Source organism: Silurus aristotelis, assembly GCF_946808225.1.
Source record: "Silurus aristotelis genome assembly, chromosome: 9".
Classification (NCBI taxonomy): Eukaryota; Metazoa; Chordata; class Actinopteri; order Siluriformes; family Siluridae; genus Silurus; species Silurus aristotelis.
In genome coordinates, this window is record NC_139582.1 from 24,313,483 (window position 1) to 24,333,732 (window position 20,250).

The following is a 20,250-nucleotide window of genomic DNA, read 5'->3' on the forward strand; positions in this document are numbered from 1 at the left end:
TGGAATCTTATAGCTTTTGACAAACAGAAAATTTTCTAGTATTTAAAGACCTATTTTGAAGCTGTCTTTTATTGATTTTCATTATTATTATTTTATTATTATTATTATTATCTTAAACTTTTTATATTTTATCATGTGGAACATTTTGATATATATATATATATATATATATATATATATATATATATATATATATATATATATATATATATATATATATAACAATTTTACTAGATCTTTGACTTAATACAAAGCAGCTTTTCAGGGATTATATTTTTGATGTTATAAAATTAGAATGTATTAGTTTAGTGACTATAAGTATGTTCCTTATAATTTTTTGTGTATCCATATCCACAGATGTGGATATAAATAAATGCCATTTTATAATCGATAGTTTTAAATGAATAAAAAACTTAATTGAAGTTTTTCAAATATTTGTATTCTTTTCAGATCATCAAGTTATTAGATGGGAAACGTTCCCAAGCAGTGGGGATCCTAATATCCAGCCTTCATCTGGAGATGAAGGACATTCAGCAAGGTAAGAACAGTACACTCCTCTGCACAACCTGTGCAAACATTTCCTGTTTTTCTTGAATGTTTCCCCACTTTTAATTGGACAGCAATTCACCTAAATCCTTCTTTCAGACTTGATAACTCACAGATGGGTCAATTATTATTAGCAGGGGAATATGTGAGCAATGCACAACTGTTATTTTCTCCCATTTTCACTTATGTCTTTTGATTTACTTTGTCAGCCTTTTTTTGGGGGAAATTCTTGCATTTTTGGTAAGCACTGGTGTCATTTGAATGTAATGTGTGTGTTTGTGTGTCTGTGGGTTGTTAAGTAAGTGAGAGACACAGTGCAGGAATTTGTGAAAGGGTTTATCCATTAATATATGCTTTTAAGATAATGGAAACATCTATTTCTTATAGATTATTTCTTATATCTTATATTCTTATTTCTTATATCTAACTTTCTATTTGACTAAGGGTAATGGACAGTGGGTATAGGTGAAGGTCCAGGAAGAAAATAGGACAAAGTAAGTGAGCAAGGCTGCAGTATTCTGTTTTGAATGTATATAAATTCACCTAATTATATATATATATATATATGGTCCCTTACGAGGGAAATATCAAGGTCCGTTACGTCGGAGTGACGTGGGGCCGCCTTCCCGTGGGCTCACCACCTGCAGGAGGGACTGTAAGGGACGGTGATGTGAGGATTGGGCTGCTGTCAAAACCGGGGGCCTGCTTAGACTGCTGCCCCCGCGACCCGAATTACGGATAAGCGGGAGAAAATGAATTAATGAATGAATATATATATATATATATATATATATATATATATATATATATATATATATATATATATATATATATATATATATATGAAAGAGAGAGCGAATACTACATAAATTAAAGGGTTTTTTTAATAGCAGAAATGGTATATATTTTTGAGTAGTCATTGTGCAGCTAGTATAGCACTACAGATTTACTGTCCTCTGAGAACTGAATTGACTGTTCTTTCAGCATGCAGCCATTATTGTAAAAAAAATACAAAAGTGAGTAAAACCTGAAGTGATCATGTCAAAACTGTGTCCAAAGTGTCAGTATTTTGTGTGAGCACCATTATTATCTAGCACTGCTTTAATCCTCGTGCTCATGGAATTCACCAGAGCTGCAACAGGTTGTTGCTGGGATCCTCTTGCACTCCTCTGTAATGACATTATGGAGTTTTTCCACCTCCTCTTGAAGATGTCCCACAGACATACTTGGCCACTCAATCAACTTCACCTTTAGCTTCCTCAGCAAGGTAGTTGTCATCTTGGCAGTGTGTTTGGGATCATTATTATGGTGAAAAAACTACCATTCTGCCAATGTCACAGTACATGTTGGAATCCATGTTTCCCTCAATGAACTGCAGCTCCCCAGTACCAGCAGGATTTATGCAGCCCCAGACCATGATGCTACCACCACCATGCTTGACTGTAGGCAAGACACAATTTTCTTGGTACTCCTCACCAGGGCATCACCACACATGCTGGACACCATCTGAGCCAAACAAGTTTATCTTGCTGGAACCAGGACAGCAGTGTACGGCATATGGTCTGAGCACTGACAAGCTTCCGCTTCTACAACCTCTAATGCAATGCTGGCAGCATTAATGCATCTGTTTTTTTTAAGCCATCTTCTGCATATCTTAAAATTCTTTGATGGACCCTTGTGTGGTCTGTTCTGAGTGGAACCCATATTAGAAAACCTCTGTATGACCCTGGGCGCTGTACTGTAACTTAGTTTCAGGGTGTTACCAAACCTCTTATAGCCTAGGATGTCTGTGTGGAGAGCAACAATTCTAATTCTCAAATCCTTAGAGAATTCTTTACATTAGGTTTCATATAGAACATCCAGTGGTCAATATAAGAGAATTGTATTTAAAGCACCACATTTTAACTGCTCTAATACAAGATACATACATTTGTATGGTCCTGTCAAGCAGGCAAAAACATGAAGATGATGAATAGGACATGTGGCTATGCATGGTAAAATTACGTACAGCTGTTATCACTTAGGGTGTACTCACTTTTGTGCCAGCTATTTAGACATTAATGGCTGTATGTTGAGTTATTTTCAGAGGACAGTAAATCTATACTGCTATACAAACTGCACACTGACTACTCTAAAAGATATCCAAGTTTTATTTGTATAGTATTGTCCCTTGAGAAGTTATACTAAAATGGTTGCTAAAAACGTGAGGGGTGTACTAAATTTTGTGAGATACTGTACATACACATAAATCTTTAATGTAAGTTTTTGGGAAAATGCAGCATCACGGTAAAACAAAGACTTATAGACATGTTGAAGATGCTAGCGTGGTATGGTGTACATACGTAAATCAGAAAGAAACAGGCATAGAATTCAGGTACAGAAACATTCTCATATGTATGCCTAAACTAATTTTGTGCCTGATAACACATACTAGGTGTATTTAGGTACTGATATTAGCTCGCTCAAACACTCGCACGCACACAGGCCCCTCACTTAAGGTGGCAGTAGCTGATTGCCTTTGATCTATAGGTGTTTAGAAATTTCCAGAACATGTGCTCCTCTACACCCCTTTATCAAATACACATAGCCTTAATCATTGTGTGACTAAACAAGGAATCAACAGATAAAAACCTGATCCACATCTGCTGTATATGTAAGTGAAACTGTCAATATCTTTTCTCAGCAGGGGAAAGCAGATAGCTGTAGTGTTATTTTAAGGGTATTGACATCTGCAAATCAAAAGGGAAAATCTCTTCTCTTCTCTTCTCTTCTCTTCTCTTCTCTTCTCTTCTCTTCTCTTCTCTTCTCTTCTCTTCTCTTCTCTTCTCTTCTCAAGCAATATTGATCATTAAAGAACTGTGGTAGTTCTCCCTGTGTGGGTCTTGAGGTTTAAACAATTACAGGCTTTGGTTGTGACCTATGGCCTAGAGGCTTTATCCACTATGCTTTTTGATGTATAATAAAGCACACAACACATACTTTTACAGCTTTACACAGGTTCGCATTCTGATTTTTTTTTATAATAGCTCATAATGAATCTTGACTAATGACTAATAAACTGAACATTGTGATTAAGTTTAGAATGGACTGATACAAAGAACTAAAAAAAAGTGATGTACATTATATTAGTGAAATCCATAAAAAAGTAAGAAGAGTGAAAAACACTTAAATTGTTGAATTGAGTAAAAGTTTTTAGTTTTTCTTATAATGCATAATTCTGTAGAACCAATACTGCATATACCACAATTTGTTGCAATACTGTGTTAACAATGGTGAAGTACACAATAATTTAGTGTTAACTGTCGGGAGAGCGAGCGGTTCAGGGGAAGGCAGAACAGTGGTGTGGCAACCAGTTCAAATGGAATCAGGTTCATTTAGATTGTTGTCACTTTCGCTCGTGCAAGCGTGCGTGCATGCGTGCGTGCGCACGCACACACACACACACACACACACACACACACACACACGTTTCTCTGTCTCTCTCTCTCACTAGCATCCTTCTCTCACTCCTTTTATCTGCTCCCTGCAAAAGAGAACACTGATTAGACACATTCCCAACAAGTGTGTGACTCTTTCCACTTCTCCCCTGGCCTTGCCCCTCATTCTCCAGTGCTTGACCATGCCCCCGCTGCCACATACCCCGACCACCCAACCCGGCGTGAGAGGAAATCGCCCACGGTCATCGGGGCCCCGGTCAGTGCCAGATACCACCGAGTGGTCCGCGCGTTGGTATCTTTCATGTGATGAAGACACTGGGGCATGGCATGGTCCGAACAGAGAGTGAAGGCCCATACCAACAGATAGTGCCAGAGGGTGAGGACTGCCCACTTGATGGCAAGACACGCCTTCTCAATGGTGCTGTACCGGCTTTTCCACACCGACAACTTACGGCTACTGTACAGCACCGGGTGCTCCTCCCCTCCACCACCTAAGACAACACAACCCCCAGCCCTCTGTCTGACACGTCTGTCTGCAAGACAAAGGAAAAAATAAGTCAGGAGAATGTTAAAGTGGTCCATTACAGAGTGCAACTTTTACATAAGACAAAGCCTGCTGGCACGACTCAGTCCACTGAACCGGATCTGGCGTTCCCTTTTTAGTCAGCGGGCTGGTGACGCCTGAATACTTAGGTACAAACATCCGGTAATAGTTTCTTTTTGGTCTTGGGTCTCAGACAGGCTGCAATCGCTGCTGTCTTATCATTTTGGGGACATACCTGCCCATGACCCAAGTGAAAACCCAGATAACGTACTTCTACCCGTCCAATTGCACACTTTTTTGGGTTCTGCCTGCTTCAAGGTCACCTCACTCTCTCTGAGGTGATGCCTACCCTTTATGGGGTTGGGGAATTCACTTCATGAGACGTTGAAACATTGCTGGCGCCCCGAACAAGCCAAACGGAAGTGTGAAGAACTGGAGTAAATTGACCGGAGTGAAAAAATAGTTTTTTTCACTGGACATTAATCAGGCAATATCCCTTGGTTAAATCCAGTGTTGACAAAAAATGTGCCAATCGAGCAGCTCGTTGATGTGAGGCATTGAATATGCGTCAAATTTAAACAACGCATTGACTTTTCGATAATCCACACAGAATCAGACCGACCTGTCCCTCTTGGGCACAAAGACCACCGGGCTGCTCCAATCATTGTAAGACTCCTCTATTACCCCCATGTCAAGCATAGCCTTGACTTCATCCTGTGCACATCTTTTGTGTTCGGGTAGTCGAACGCGAACGGTCAGCCAACTTCACGGAGCTTAAGGGAGCGGAATCACTGTCTGTCAAACTGAGCCTCACCGGAAAGGAGTGCCAGAAAGTGAAGGTCCGCTCATTTCCCGGGTTTCAGCACCAGTGTGTGCAGAGCGAGCTGTTCATGGGAAGGAAGAACAGTGAAGCGGCATCCAGTTTTAATAGAATCAGGTTCTTTATTAGATTGTTGCCATTTTTGCCTCTCTCTCTCTCTCTCTCTCTCTCTCTCTCTCTCTCTCTCTCTCGTCTTTCTTTCACTCCTCTTATCCGCTTACTGTAAAACAGAACAATGTTTAGACACATTCCCAACAGGTGTGTCCGTACAGCGGAGTCCCTGACTATCTTCAAGCGACGATTGAAGACTTACCTCTTCCTGATACACTTAAATTAGCATTTTCCAAGTTTGCTCTGTAGAATTTAAGAGTTATATTTATAAGTTTGTAATCTTGCATACCAGTGTAGATTTATTCATTGCTAGAGCCTCAAAGCACTTTTGTACGTCGCTCTGGATAAGGGCGCAAATGTAAATGTAAATGTGTGACTCTTACCGCTTGTCTTCCCCCAGCCTCGCCTTCCATTCACAAACTGGCGCTCGGCCATGGCACAGCTGCCCCAGTAACCTGTCAGCAATAAAAATATATTACTGATACATATCATATTTGACCAAATTTTTTTATTATTGTTCACTGTACTGCACTCTGGTGATCTAGTGAAAATGTATGTGGTCCACCACCAGGCAGTATGTTATGTTCTCTTTCTACAGTGGTAATGATGAAATATAAAAGAGAAAATTAAAAACATTCAGTGAGAATTACAAATTTCTTATAAGTGCAAAGAAGAAAATAATTAATTTTAATTTCTAAATGTGTGGTGGTGCAGCAGATCTGTGGTTTATTTCTGAGCTTTATGTTTTATTATGGTGACTTGAACATGAGAGCACAAAGGTAATTGTGTAGTCAATGCATCAGTGTCAGCCATTATAAAACAAAAGAAATACTGTAAATCATATCACTATCATTAATATTCATGTTTAAGAACTATCTACTTTAATGTTTGTCTTTATTAGGATTTTGACATCTAATGATATACAGTGTTACATCATGCATTATTCTAATGTGTAAAAATATGAAGTATAGAATATAAAATACCAATATGCTATGTGATAAATCCAGGTAGGAACCAGCTCTTGAAATCAGGTTCAGAAATGTTCAGAAATGTCAGAAGAATATACACATGCTTTCCAGTGTAATCACTAATATTGCAAGTTTGCAAAAGTTTATTATATATATGTGTGGGTGTTTTTTAATAAACCGATCTATTGTTGCAGCGGTTCTTAGAGTGGACAACTCCATAGTGGATTTGGAGACAATTGAAGCTTTATATGAAAATGTGAGTAATTTCATAGCAAACCTGATTTTGGCCTCTTTTTATTTTGGGTTACCATAATTTCCGGACAATAAAGCGCACCCATATATAAGCCGCACCCACTGAATTTGACAAAGATTTATATTTTAAACATAAATAAGCCGCACCTGTCTATAATAATAATTATACATTGAAACTAATGAACTTTACACAGGCTTTAACGACAGTGTCTGTTACACGGGTAAAATATGTTGTGGCTTCTTTAAGAGCAGAGCGGCATTTTGGGAATAGCCTGCCGCCGCATTTTTCCGCTATTACTGCATGTGTGCAAGACCGAGGAATATGTATTTATTATTTTCTGATGCTCATTTCTAAGTTTCTTTTACTAACCCGTAACGCTGTTGCCAAGAAAAATAAAAAAGCACGAGTTTTGGAAACCTGTCTGTGCTTATATGATTTCTGTTGCAACTGAAGTTAGTGAGCTATCCCTTGACCCATTGGTCTAATGTTATGGGGCTCAGTTTTTTTGGCTTGAAGTTTGTGAAACCGGGAAAAACCCAGGAAAAGTTCATAAATAAGCCGCTTCGTTGTTTAAGCCGCGGGGTACAAAACGTGGGAAAAAAGTAGCGGCTTATAGTCTGAAAAATACGGTAATTTTTTTCATTTCTTATTGTAGTTAATGGCAATTATAATAACACATAACATTTAGTTTCGATATTGTGCCAAAGTAACACATTGATAGCTCTGCTACTGCTTACCTTGACTCTTTTTCTAAGATTTATATTGTTATTTTATGTTATTATTAGCTTAACATTAGAAGTTGTTCTAATGTTAGGCTAATCAGTAATTGTTTGGTTTTAATTACAGAGGGCTCAAAATGATGAGCTGGAGAAGATCAAAAAACATTGCGCAAACTCAAAAGAAGATGAATTCAAACTTTTGGATAAGCCTGAACAGTATGTCTTTTTAATGGGTGGTTTTTTTTTGTTTTTGTTTTTTTATTGTTTAAATTGATTTGAAATATTAAGCTGCATGTACAGCTATGAACAGTTCAAATTTCTTGTTAGAAGAGTGGAAGGTTTTTGGACTAACATGTATAAGAATCTAAGCTAAACCTTACTTCAAATACAGTCATGTTCAGGAAAATGAAGTTTTTAACTTGTTTCACTCTGAGGTTCTGAGTTATTGATTCCAGCAGTATGCTATTTACATTGAAAATGAGCCTATGACACTCATAGCTTTGGTTCTTAAGTAAATCACACTTAATAGCTCTTAGTTGCATCCAGATTTTGCAGTTTGTGTTGAAAACCAGGTCTTCCATGACATCTCCAGTTTGCATGCAAACTGAAAAAATGGTAACTTATGTGCTAGTCCTTGTGGATTTTATGTAATTTTCCTCCCCTTTTTTTTCAAAGATTCCTTTATGAACTGGCTCAGATTCCAGATTTTGCGGGTCGAGCTCACTGCATCATATTCCAGGCTATGTTTCTTGACTCCATATCATCCATCCATAGTAAAGTGGAGATCATCTCTAGAGTGTGTAAGGTACGTCCAGATATTGGTGCCAGACTTTATTGCTGAGATGTAAATTGCTGTATTTATGTGATTATTATAAAAAAAAACTGTTTATAAATTAGCTTCTTTTTTACGATTTACCTGTAATATGTCTGTGTCTTTGTGTGACCCTGCAGGGTCTCTTGAACAGCGACAATATTAAAGAAGTGATAGGTCTTGTTCTGGCCTTCGGGAATTATATGAATGGAGGGAACAGGACCAGAGGGCAGGCTGACGGCTTTGGCTTAGAAATACTGCCCAAGTTGAAAGATGTCAAAAGCAGGGTAGTTCTACTCATCCTCACTGAAACATGAAGAGGCTATGCTGCCAGTAATTCCGAATAATTCCGAATGGCTTTTGCCAAATGGCTAATTAAATATAAATTGTTTGATATTGTAATATCAATCCTCTATATCAATCCTCTATATTTTTATTTAAAAATTAGGCTTGTGATACTGTGTGTAGTTTTGTTTGAATGAAACATTCGAATGAAACAGTTTAATTTAATAATAGAAATAAAGAAAACAGAAAGCACCATGCTACAAATCAACCCCATATAATCTCATGTGTATATTCTTATTTGGTTTAGTTAAGACATTCTAACAACATACAGGCAATATCAATTTTGTTTGAAGTGCACAGCTCTCCCTTACCCCTTATTGCCATTCACAGGACAGTCGCATCAGTCTGGTGGATTATGTGGTGTTATACTACCTACGAAACATAGATAAGGTAAGAACTACTGACAAGTCCTGAATTGTCGTTGATGTATAGTCTGCAGTTTTGCATCTGAAGTACGTGTTCTGTTGTTCGCCGCAGGATGCAGGAACGGATAAATGTATTTTCCCACTTCCCGAACCTCAGGACTTCTTCCTTGCTGCTCAAGTCAAGTTTGACGACCTCTTCAAAGACATGCGGAAGCTGAAGAAGGATCTCACAGGTATGAGAGTAGAGTGGTGGGAAAATTTCTTTAAAGGGTTTATGTATATCAAGGCACCAGTTAAAATACCTTTTGATGTTGCTCTAATGCCATGCCGTAATTTATTACTGCTCTTTTTTCTATTTTGCTTTTTGGGGTGTTGAGGAATATGAATCTGCCAGAAATAAGACCTAGGAGACACTTCCTCTGTACAACTTCACCATGCCCTGAACATTTCACAGTAAAACGTTTTAAGATTAGTAGATGATGGTGCATTTGTGTGTGGAACGGGGGGCTTTTACATTTTGCCGTCTACACGGCAGCTCTATAAGCAGCCGGGAGGTTGAGGGTCACGCTCCCACCAGCCCTCCATGTCTGCGATTATTTAAATCAACCAATAATACAACATATGAAACCAATTAGCTCTGTTCTCCCAACTCTTTTCTGCATTCACAGTTAAACAAAACACCCTAAACCTTACTGACCCTGGGGGGGATACAAAGTCATCTACAAAAGAGTTGCCTGCCTACCTTAAGGTGTCTTTCATTCATTTATTAGGAAGAAAATAGAAGACTTAGAGACAATAAATGCAACAAATGTGCTTTAGCATTTGATCTGGACCTCAAAAGAAAAAAACCTTGAAACATCTCACCTTTGAGTCCTCAGGGTATTGGCACCAAATTGTGAGAAATTGCAGCGCTTAGGAAAAGAGAGCCTTATTTATCTTTTATCCTCACCATGAGCTGACAGGATTAAATATTTATGCGCTGCTATCATAAACCACACTAAAGAGAGCAAGTGTTCTTAATTAACCCACTGGTAATAGAGCCAAGATCTGGTAATAAATATTGGTTTGTTCATAAGTTACACATGTAGAAGAGATAATTTTGCTTAATGCCTTATGTTTAACATCTACATAACTCTAGAGAGAATTAGTTAAGAATACATGCAAAACAATGTATCAAATGTATGTTCTACTTCATGGTAATTTAACAGAAAGAAAAAAAGTACTGTAGGTTCAAAGAAAGATGTACATTTTCTGAAAGGGCAAGAAATAATTTATACCTAGTTTAAAAACGTTTATAATATTTTATTTTTATTTTGATGCCTACAAATATTGTTTACTAGACAAAATGGAATTTATAGTTAAGTAAAATGCTTTATTATAATCTTGCCATATCTAATTATAGAGTAGAATGAAATTCATGAAATGCCTTCTCCAGGGCCTTGGTGCAATATATTACAGAAAAGTGACAAAGAGGTACTATCAGCAACATGTAATGCAAAAGTTGTGACATGGTAAATACACAAGACACAAGGCAATGACATTTTCACTAAGTGTCAAAACCCAGTACACACAAAACAACACGAAACAGCTACTTTTAAAGAAGCAATAGTTCAAAATTATATTTTGCATCCTACTTTTAAATTAAGATGATCGAGTGAGCGAGAGAGAAGTGAGAAAGCCTATGAGAAGGAGACATGCTGAGGAATCAAGGTGATAGTAGTCTGTGTGCTACATGTCTGTGTGTTTAGGGCCTCATGGGTCTTCTGCTTTTGCTGCACTCATGGTTTGGTACATGGCCTGATATAAGTTCAGGGTCAAAGAGCATGACTGAGCCTTGAGACACTCTGACCACTGTACTTCTTTCCATAAACCTGCAACCTGAGCTTTATTTAATCTATTTTTTTCTTCTTTTTTTTTAACCAGGACCCTTTGTGCCTTTCACTCACATTTACTCTCTCTCATTCTTTCCTTTCCTTTCCTTTCTTCTCTTTTATTTTATTTTGATATCAGTGTTTAGTTAGTGTAAGTGTTTTGGAAGGTTTCTTCTTGTAAATACATTACATTTTTTGAGAAGTGTACATGAATAGATTTGTCTGTATTTTTCTTTGGTCTTACAATCCTGATGAAATTGTATGATTAATATACTAATTCTTTTAGAAATTTTTACTTTAAATACTAATTTTTTATTTTTTTTTACTATTGACTATTATTATTATTATTTTAATTTCATTTCATTTCATCTTCTCCCGCTTATCCGTAATTTGAGTCGCTGGGGCAGCAGTCTAAGCAGATTCCCCAGACACTTCTCTGTGTCCGGGGATCGGGCTGCCCCGCCTTCGACTGCTGCCCAATCCTCTCAGCACCGGTCCCTTACGGTCCCTCCTGCAGGTGGTGAGCCCACGGGATGTCGGCCCCACGTCGCTCCGACGTCACGGTCCTTGATTTATTTTTCTCGTAAGGGTCCTCTGGAGCATAGAGGGTTAAGGGCCTTGCTCAAGGGCCCAAGAGTGGCAGCTTGGTGATACCGGGGCTTGAACCCCCAACCTTCCGATCAGTAACCCAGCGCCTTAACCGCTGGAGCCACCACTCCCCCAATTATTATTATTATTATTATTATTATTATTATTATTATTATTATTATTATTATTATTATTATTATTATTATTATTATTATGATGGCCTGAAGGTGCATTGGCACTTTCATAATAAAATACTTCTTCATCTTCCTTTTTTTAATTTATTTTTCCTCTTCTTTTATCGTTCTACTTCTTGCTAAGGTATCTAAAACAGCATCATGGAACTGTCTGATTTATTTTTGTTGATTGTCATAACCTTTAAATTATGAAATTATCAAAAATATAAAAGCCAGGCATCCCTGAATTTTGTGCGTCAATGTATAACGTTTCCAGTTAAATGCACTGTCCGTGATCTTAACATTACACCAGTGAGACTATAAATACACACTTGAATCGCTTTGCCTAAAGTTATAGCTCTGCTATCCGGTGTTTGATTAGGCAACTTGGCACGTTATTAACTGAAATATTCAATTCACTGCTTGGCCCCTAAAAATTGTATTATTATTATTATTATTATTATTATTATTATTATTATTAATATTAATATTAATATTGCTGTTGTTTTGTTGGTCGTGTTGTTACTGCTGCTACTACTACTACTAATAATTAATAATAATAATGATAATAATAATAATAATAATAATAATAATAATAATAATAATAATATACAATATCTGTAAGACAATAAAAACTATATACACTGAAAGTAAGAGGAAAAAAGATCTTCTTAAAGGCACCCCAGCAGTTGTTTTTTTTGAAGATCTAGATGTGCAGATGAGTTTGATCTATCGGGTTATAACCTCATGTTGTATACTCTGATGATAGTACTGACTATGCCAGTGTGAAAAAAGCTTTATAGTCCAAAAATATTTTCTCAGATACTATCTCAAGTGGTTCAAAAGAGTTCGGCTGTTTAACGAGCAGTCATGTTTTCAAGGACCACAGAGATTTTCAGTGCAATGTGATGAACATTGTCAGTCAATATGAGAACAATTCTGTAATTATATATTTATAATTCCAGCCACAAGAGAGTCCTTTGGAAGAGTAATATAAAACAAATATTTGTTGAACCTTTTTGTTAAGGGCTTGTGCTTGAATGCTTAACATGTATCACAGATGAAAGAAGCAAACAAGTGAAAACGCAAACATGTAAAAACACAAGGCTTTTGTCATGTTTTGGAAAATCTTTCCAGAGATGGGACCTTTGGCCATGTACTCTGTGATCTTTAATATGCCAAGTGGCGTATCATTTCCATTGCAGCAAAGCCGAAGAATTCAGCAGATAATCCACAATTATATACGAGCTCAGAGTGCTGTCAGTGCTCTACATAAATCCTGGCTATTACCTTCAGAAATATGAATCAGCCATGGTTCTTTTCCTCCCCACTGCAAACTCAGCTGTCTGCACCACAGCACCCACAGGAGGCTGTTTCACTGGAGCAAGCACATGTAGCATTTGTTGATTCCAATTAGACAGAACAGAGACACTAGAAATTTAGATAATTACTAAATTATATAAGTCTCTACAGAACTTTGACATTACCATGAGGTTACATGACATGACACTGTGAGACCACTAAACCGCATCTAATATACTCTCATGATTCATGCCCAGTGATAGTATACAAGATAAACTAATAGGCACTAACAGAAATTTACATTTATATAACCTTATTTATCTCTGTAAAGCTGCATTGGGATAATATACATTGTTAAAAGCGTTGAACAAATAAAACTGAATTCAATTTCAGAATTTCTCTAAAGGTATTTGAGGAAATTGGTCAGAATTTCTTTGGGAGTTTCATCATGGTTCCTTTGCTAGTGGGTGAAATTGGTTTGAATTTTTTCTGGGTGGCAATGTTTGCTAATAATTTCTTTAGGAGTGGACAGAATAAGACATAATTCCCAACATTCCTTTGGGAGTGGGTAAGAAACCTCTAGGATATTCTGCAACAAAGTTACCTGTTCAAGGCTGTATAATTTCTGTAATATAATTACCAGTACTCATTATCCCAATCAGATCAGTGTTATCCAACATTAAAGATTAAAACAGAAGTGTCATTATATACCTGCTAGTCATTTTTGTGCAGTGCTTATTGTCCAGGAAATGCAAACACTAGAGTAAAAAGGATTTAGTTACTACCAATTGAAACTCGGTAAACATAGAGGACAAAAACAGAAGAATTTCCATAATTTCTTTACTATTTTTATTGAATGTAGACAGTAATAGCCTCCACATAAAAATTACCGAACATGGATGGCAGGCAACAAAGCACAAAGAGGCTCTCTTTCTCTTTGGCGCCTTGTTTTCAAGTTTTGTCTGAACACATGGCGTGGTGTTGACTGTGCCGGTTCCACAAGCTCCAGTGAAAAGGGGCCCTCACACTAAAGACCTTGCCCGCTACTGACATTTAGGGCTGTTTAAAGCAGGAGCCTGCTGGCTGACTTGCTACAGTGATGGATGATTTAACCTCACTTGGACCCTTCTCTGAAACACTAACCTTTTCCGATTGCCAAGCAAGCTCTTGCAATATTCTTTCCATTCTGCATATCGTCCTCGTTTAGTAGCATAATTTTTTTTTTTTGCTGTTTACTAATATTTTTTCAAGTGGGGACAGAGCGGCTTCTGTTCTTTGAATGTCAGAGTCCAGCTCATAATTTCCAGTAGTCCAATCAAATGTATAAAATGGACAGAGAAAATTCACTGGGATTTGACTGGGAGGTGTTCTTAACTTTCTTACATAGTGTTCATAACTATCTTACTATATTATATAACTATCTAACATAAAGGTACACCGGTAAGCACATAGTTCAGCAACAAATACAGTGGTAAAAGTACAGAAGTTCACTTACTTTCACTTTCCCATACTTAGGTAAAAATACAATACCTGCCTTAATTTTTACTCCAGTAAAAGTACTTTTTGTAAATTTTTAATCGAGAGAAAAAGTTCCTTCTGTTCCTTATGTAGGTATATTCCTCTATGAGAAATATACTGTAAAATTGAATTTATAAAAAAATTTTTTTTTTCCATGCATCATACCTTTTCAACGAGAGAGATTTCTATTCTTACAGTCACACAGTGACAGAACCCTTACTCCATGCAAACTTTAGCAAGAGTTGTGGGTTTATGGTTGTGGTCTTGCCACCGTTTATGATTTAACGTAATCGCTGCATGTCAGGTTTTAATCACATCTCATGCCCAGTGTTTCCATCAGTGTATTTTTATCTTTCTTGACCTTGACCAGGATAATGCAGTTACTGAAGATGAAAGAATGAATATACTTGTGGCAGGACCACACTGAGTAAACAGGACCTTGCTACACAGAGGGCCTGAGGTTCCATAGTGTGCCACATTTGAGATGTTGTTGTAGTACCTGAACATTTTTGCAGTGTTGAGCCTAAAGAAAAAAAATCTTAACATCTTAACAGAGTGTATTCAAGATGTTTTATTTGTTTTACCAAATATTTAACATTAAACACGTTCCACATTAGACTGTTTAGATCATCATGCTTTCCACCTCAGGGTCCTTCCCTATGTTAACACTACCAGCAGCTTCTTCACAGCAGTGACTGTTAGATTCATGTTGAGTTCCAAAGCTTATTTAAAAGCACAGATCTCACAGAGTATTTACAGCCTTTGATAATGACTAGCAGGTGAAATAAATTTGGAAAGGCACTCTGCACTGTTTTTATATTATAACCCAAGATGGCTTGTTTTGAAGAACTAAAAAAAAAAAAAGAAGTTAGCGGTTGCCAAGTCTCTTTTCTCTCTCTCTCTCTCTCTCTCTCTCTCTCTATCTCTCTCTCTCTCTCTCTCTCTCTGTGTCTCTGTCTCTCTCTTTCTTTGTGGGCGTGTGCGAATCCAGTTGTTTGGCTAGACAACAAAGCCAAGCATTGGCACAAACAACACAAACATGTTTCACAGATTTAGAATGAGTCGAAACCCAGTCCAGTCACTATGTCTGGTCTAATTCCAATGATCTAAAATGATGTCAGCTTGTCTATATAATTGTTCCCATTACACTGTACAAAATGGTTTAAAAGCTCCGTTTTGATCATAGTTAAATCAGAGGTTGACTGCCGTACATTTAATATTTTGTGTCTCAAAGAAAATCATGTCATAATTAAAAATATTATGAGTTCTAGCTTTTCATATACGTATGCAGTATCTCTGATGTTATATGGTATTGTATATATTGCTGACTGTAAAACTGCAAACCAATTCTGGTTAATGTTAATATAAATATTATTCCATGATTTAATATTAGTAATAATGCTAACATAAATAATAAAAAAATATATATATTTAATTACAGATTAAATGTAAACATCGGTTGAAATATAGCACCTTATGCAGGGCATGATTTTCCACAAAAACTAAAACAGATGAAGCAAATAGAAGATATTTACGGGCTGAAAAGCTGGCTCAGTAATTACATTATGAGTTAAGTCAGGTGTCTTTGAACAGCGAAAACAAAAAACAGGCTGTGCATCTGTGCATGGGATCCCCGGGCCTGGAATTAGTAAGCGTTTCCAAAAAAACAACAAAATTGTGTCATTGTGTCCATGTTAAATGTGTTAATGAAAAGAAAAAGATTCTTTTTAAGTTGTGTTGCTATAAAATCTTGTTGAATCTCTGAAAGGCAGTGATTTTGATTACAGAAGACTGATCGGCTAATGAAAAGCATTGTTTCTTTTGTTACATTCTGAACTGGGCCCAACTTTGACTAAAAAAAGGTTTTTAATAGCCATCTGTTTGTATGTTTTCACGTATATACACACTCGTTTCTCTTCACGTGTTTTTTTTTAATACTTTTTTTTTTTTGCTTCAAGTGTTGTTAATGAGACAATCTCACATGCCTTTCATTATTATCTGGCCAGTTTGTACACCCTGTGGTGAAGCAAGCTGTAAGGATTTCCCCAGTGACTCCTGAATTGTACAGAGCGAAAAAAGAGTGCTATCCACCATCTTATACAGCATCACATCACTTGAAGTAGAAAATCATGAAACATGCTTTTTTGTCATCAAATTCTAACTTTAAATGAATTATTAGTTTGAACATAACATTTAAAGGAAAAGCTGTCAGAGTTCTGGACAGCAGTCAAAATTGTGTGTTTAGTGGAGTTTTGTTTGCCAGTTATATACAGGTGCATCTCAATAAATAAGAATATCATCAAAAAGTTGATTTATTTAAGTAATTTAAATTTCCACACACACAGACTGATACAAACCCGATTCCAAAAAAGTTGGGACACAACAAATTGTGAATAAAAACAGAATGCAATGATGTGTAAGTTTTAAATTTCATGGCATCAACACATCTCAAAAAAGGTTCCCTAGTGGTCTAGTGGTTAGGATTTGGTGCTCTCACCGCCACGGCCCGAGTTTGATTCCCGGTCAGTGAACCAAACCCAGCCATTAGGGTTGCACAAGCCAGTATGCATTAGTGTAGTGATTAATGTTAATCATTGTTGAATAATCTTGTTAATATTGTCTTTGTTTAGATAATACAAACATTTAAAGCTTTGTTTGTTGGTGTGTATTCAGAGTGTGGCACTGAAAGGTACTGTATATCCAACTTCTGATGACATGGCGTCCCAGTTTTCCAAAAAGAACTTCAAATTTTGATTCTTCTGACCACAGAACAGTTTTCCACTTTGCCACAGTCCATTTGAAATGAGCCTTTTCCCAGAGAAAACGCCTGCGCTTCTGGATCATGTTTAGATACGGCTTCTTTTTTGACCTATAGAGTTTTAGCTGGCGACGGCGAATGGCACGGTGGATTGTGTTCAACAACAATGTTTTCTGAAAGTATTCCTGAGCCCATTTTGTGATTTCCATTACAGTAGCATTCCTGTATGTGATGCAGTGCTGTCTAAGGGCCCGAAGATCACGGGCATCCAGTATGGTTTTCCGGCCTTGACCCTTACGCACAGAGATTGTTCCAGATTCTCTGAACCTTTTGGATGATATTATGTAGATGATGATAACTCCTTGATAATATTGCTCCACTATTTTTCGCCGCAACATTGGTGATCCTCTGCGCATCTTGACTGAGAGACACTGCCACTCTGAGAGGCTCTTTTTATACCCAATCATGTTGCCAATTGACATAAAAAGTTGCAAATTGGTCCTCCAGCTGTTCCTTATATGTACATTTAACTTTTTCAGCCTCTTATTGCTACCTGTCCCAACTTTTTTGGAATGTATAGCTCTCATGAAATCCAAAATGAGTCAATATTTGGCAAGACATTTCAAAATGTCTCACTTTCAACATTTGATATTTTATCTATATTCTATTGTGAATAAAATATAAGTTCCAAAATTCAGTATCTCAGAAAATTTGAATATTGTGAAAAAGTTCAAAATTGAAGACTTGTGGTCACTTTTTCACACTCTAATCAGCTAATTAAATCCAAACATCTGCAAAGATTTCCTGAGCCTTTAAATTGTGTCTCAGTCTGGTTTGGGCTACAAGACAATCACAATTAACTAAATTTATGTGAAAAGAATCCAAAGACACTCTTAGCACATCAGTCAATTAATAAGTCAAACACTGATTGATATCTATTAAAATTATAATGATACGAAAACCTTCTTTTAAACTACTTTAAAAAAAAAGGATCATGCTAATAAGGCCACAGGTGTTGTGGCAAGTTAGAGTCAGAATGCTCGTGAACCACCATTAGAATATATTTCTAGCACTTATTAGTTATGGATAATTTTGTCTGCCAAATGCCTTAAATGTACATTTAGAAAAATGTAAAATTAGAAACCAGTTTTGAAAATGTCTACAAGACTCCTGCAAAACAGACATGAGCACTTACACACTCCGAATACACACCAACAAACAAAGCTTTAAATGTTTGTATTATCTAAACAAAGACAATATTAAAAGATTAATCAACAATGATTCAAATTAATTACTTCACTAATGTTGGCAAAAAGTCTATGACCTTTTAATGTGGCAAGTGACTTTTAACTCTAACGATGAGCCAGAGAATATTGTAGATGTTAACTTGATAATCAGCATATCTTTTATTTAATAGAAAATAAAGTCTTAAACAATTTAGTACTGTACTATATGTATTTCAAGTTATACTTTAAAGCTGACAAATCCAAAACGCTAATCCAAATGATGATTAAGAAACAGGCAGAGTTCAGGCATAACTGAAGCAGATGTCTTGTTAACATCAAGCAGCAAAAGTCACATTAAGCATCGGGTGAAGTGGTAGCACAGTGGTTTAGGCTCTGGGTTACTAAAGATTGGTGGTTTGAGCCTCTGTATCGCCAAGCTGCCACTTTTGGGCTCTTGAGCAAAGACCTTAACCCTCTGTGCTCTAGAGGTGCTGTTACATGGCTGAACTTGTGCTCTGACCCCAACTTCCTACCATGAGATATGCAAAGAAAGACGTTCACTCTGCTGTAATGTACATGTGACAAGTAAAAAGCCCTAATACTTTTCACATTTATTATACATGAAAGTTCATGAAATAAGGTGTGTGTGTGTGTGTGTGTGTGTGTGTGTGTGTGTGTGTGTGTGTGTGTGTGTGTGTGTGTGTGTGTGTCTGTGTGTCTGTGTGTCTGTGTGTGTGTGTTCTGGGAGTTTAAGTCCATTGTGGCCATATTTTAATGCCCTAGTGGTTACTGGGAACGGAAGACTCAGGCTCAGATGTGAACATTTTCAGTCTATTATGAATTTTCAGCTTTTTCACAATTTGCCATAACAACAAATTACAAAAAAAACCCATCATTTAGTCCAGAAAATCAAGCAATTCTCAAAATTATATATAATTCTATATGTAGATATATATATAATTTATATAATTTTTCTATATGTCGTGACACAGTTTTATAGTTTCTTACTACTATACTACATATGTTGCGGTCAAATATTGAACCACCTTCCTGTTGTTTTCTGTTGTGTTCTGCAGCTTGTGAGAAAGATGTCCAAAATGTGTGTGCCAGCTCTTTAGAAGAACACCTCCAACCATTCAAAGACAAAATGGATACTTTTCTTACCACTGGTAAGTTAACATTTGGAGTCCTGTTTGTAAAATGGAGCATTTTACAGAATGGACAGGTCTGATGTGGTTTGTTTCTTGGTCAACCATTTAGCTTTGTGTGTGTGTGTGTGTGTGTGTGTGTGTGTGTGTGTGTGTGTGTGTGTGTGTGTGTGTGTGTGTGTGTGTGTGTGTGTGTGTGTGTATCTTTCTTCTTCTTCCTCTTCTTCTTCTTCTTTTTCTTCTTCTTCTTCTTCTTCTTTTTCTTCTTCTTCTTCTTCTTCTTTCGGCTTCTCCCATTATCGGTCGCCACAGCGGATCATCCTTCTCCATACACCTCTGTCCTCTACATGTGCCTTGGCATGTGCCTTGGCTGCATGTGCCTTGGCCTTCCTCTTTTCTTCCTTCCTGGTGGCTCCATTCTCAGCATTCTCCTACCAATATACCCCATGTCCCTCCTCTGCACATGTCAAAACCATCTCAATCTCGCCTCCCTCACCTTGTCACCAACCTACATGCGCTGCCTCTCTAATAAACTTATCTCTAATCCTGTCCATCCTCGTCACTCCTAATGAAAACCTCAACATCTTCAGCTCTGCTACCTCCAGCTCCACCTCCTGTTTTTTACTCTATGCCACTGTCACTAAACCATACAACATCGCAGGTCTCACCACAGTCCTATAAACTTTCCCTTTCACTCTTAAAAATACCCTTCAACACACTCTCCATTACTTTGCACTGTTGACCCCA

At 37.1% G+C, this 20,250-nt stretch overlaps 1 protein-coding gene across 3 annotated transcripts in view; it reads left to right on the forward strand.

The window, feature by feature from the left end:
- The window catches only part of LOC310731171 (formin), an 84,375-nt gene that overhangs the window by 46,651 nt on the left and 17,474 nt on the right, over nucleotides 1-20,250 (forward strand). For all 3 annotated transcript variants that reach the window (XM_083550572.1, XM_083550573.1, XM_083550574.1), the window contains 8 exons: nucleotides 451-538; nucleotides 6,621-6,682; nucleotides 7,526-7,614; nucleotides 8,074-8,203; nucleotides 8,350-8,496; nucleotides 8,885-8,944; nucleotides 9,032-9,152; nucleotides 19,432-19,524. In XM_083550572.1, coding sequence (XP_083406698.1) covers nucleotides 451-538; nucleotides 6,621-6,682; nucleotides 7,526-7,614; nucleotides 8,074-8,203; nucleotides 8,350-8,496; nucleotides 8,885-8,944; nucleotides 9,032-9,152; nucleotides 19,432-19,524 — 790 coding nt within the window. The remainder of the gene's footprint in view (nucleotides 1-450; nucleotides 539-6,620; nucleotides 6,683-7,525; nucleotides 7,615-8,073; nucleotides 8,204-8,349; nucleotides 8,497-8,884; nucleotides 8,945-9,031; nucleotides 9,153-19,431; nucleotides 19,525-20,250) is intronic.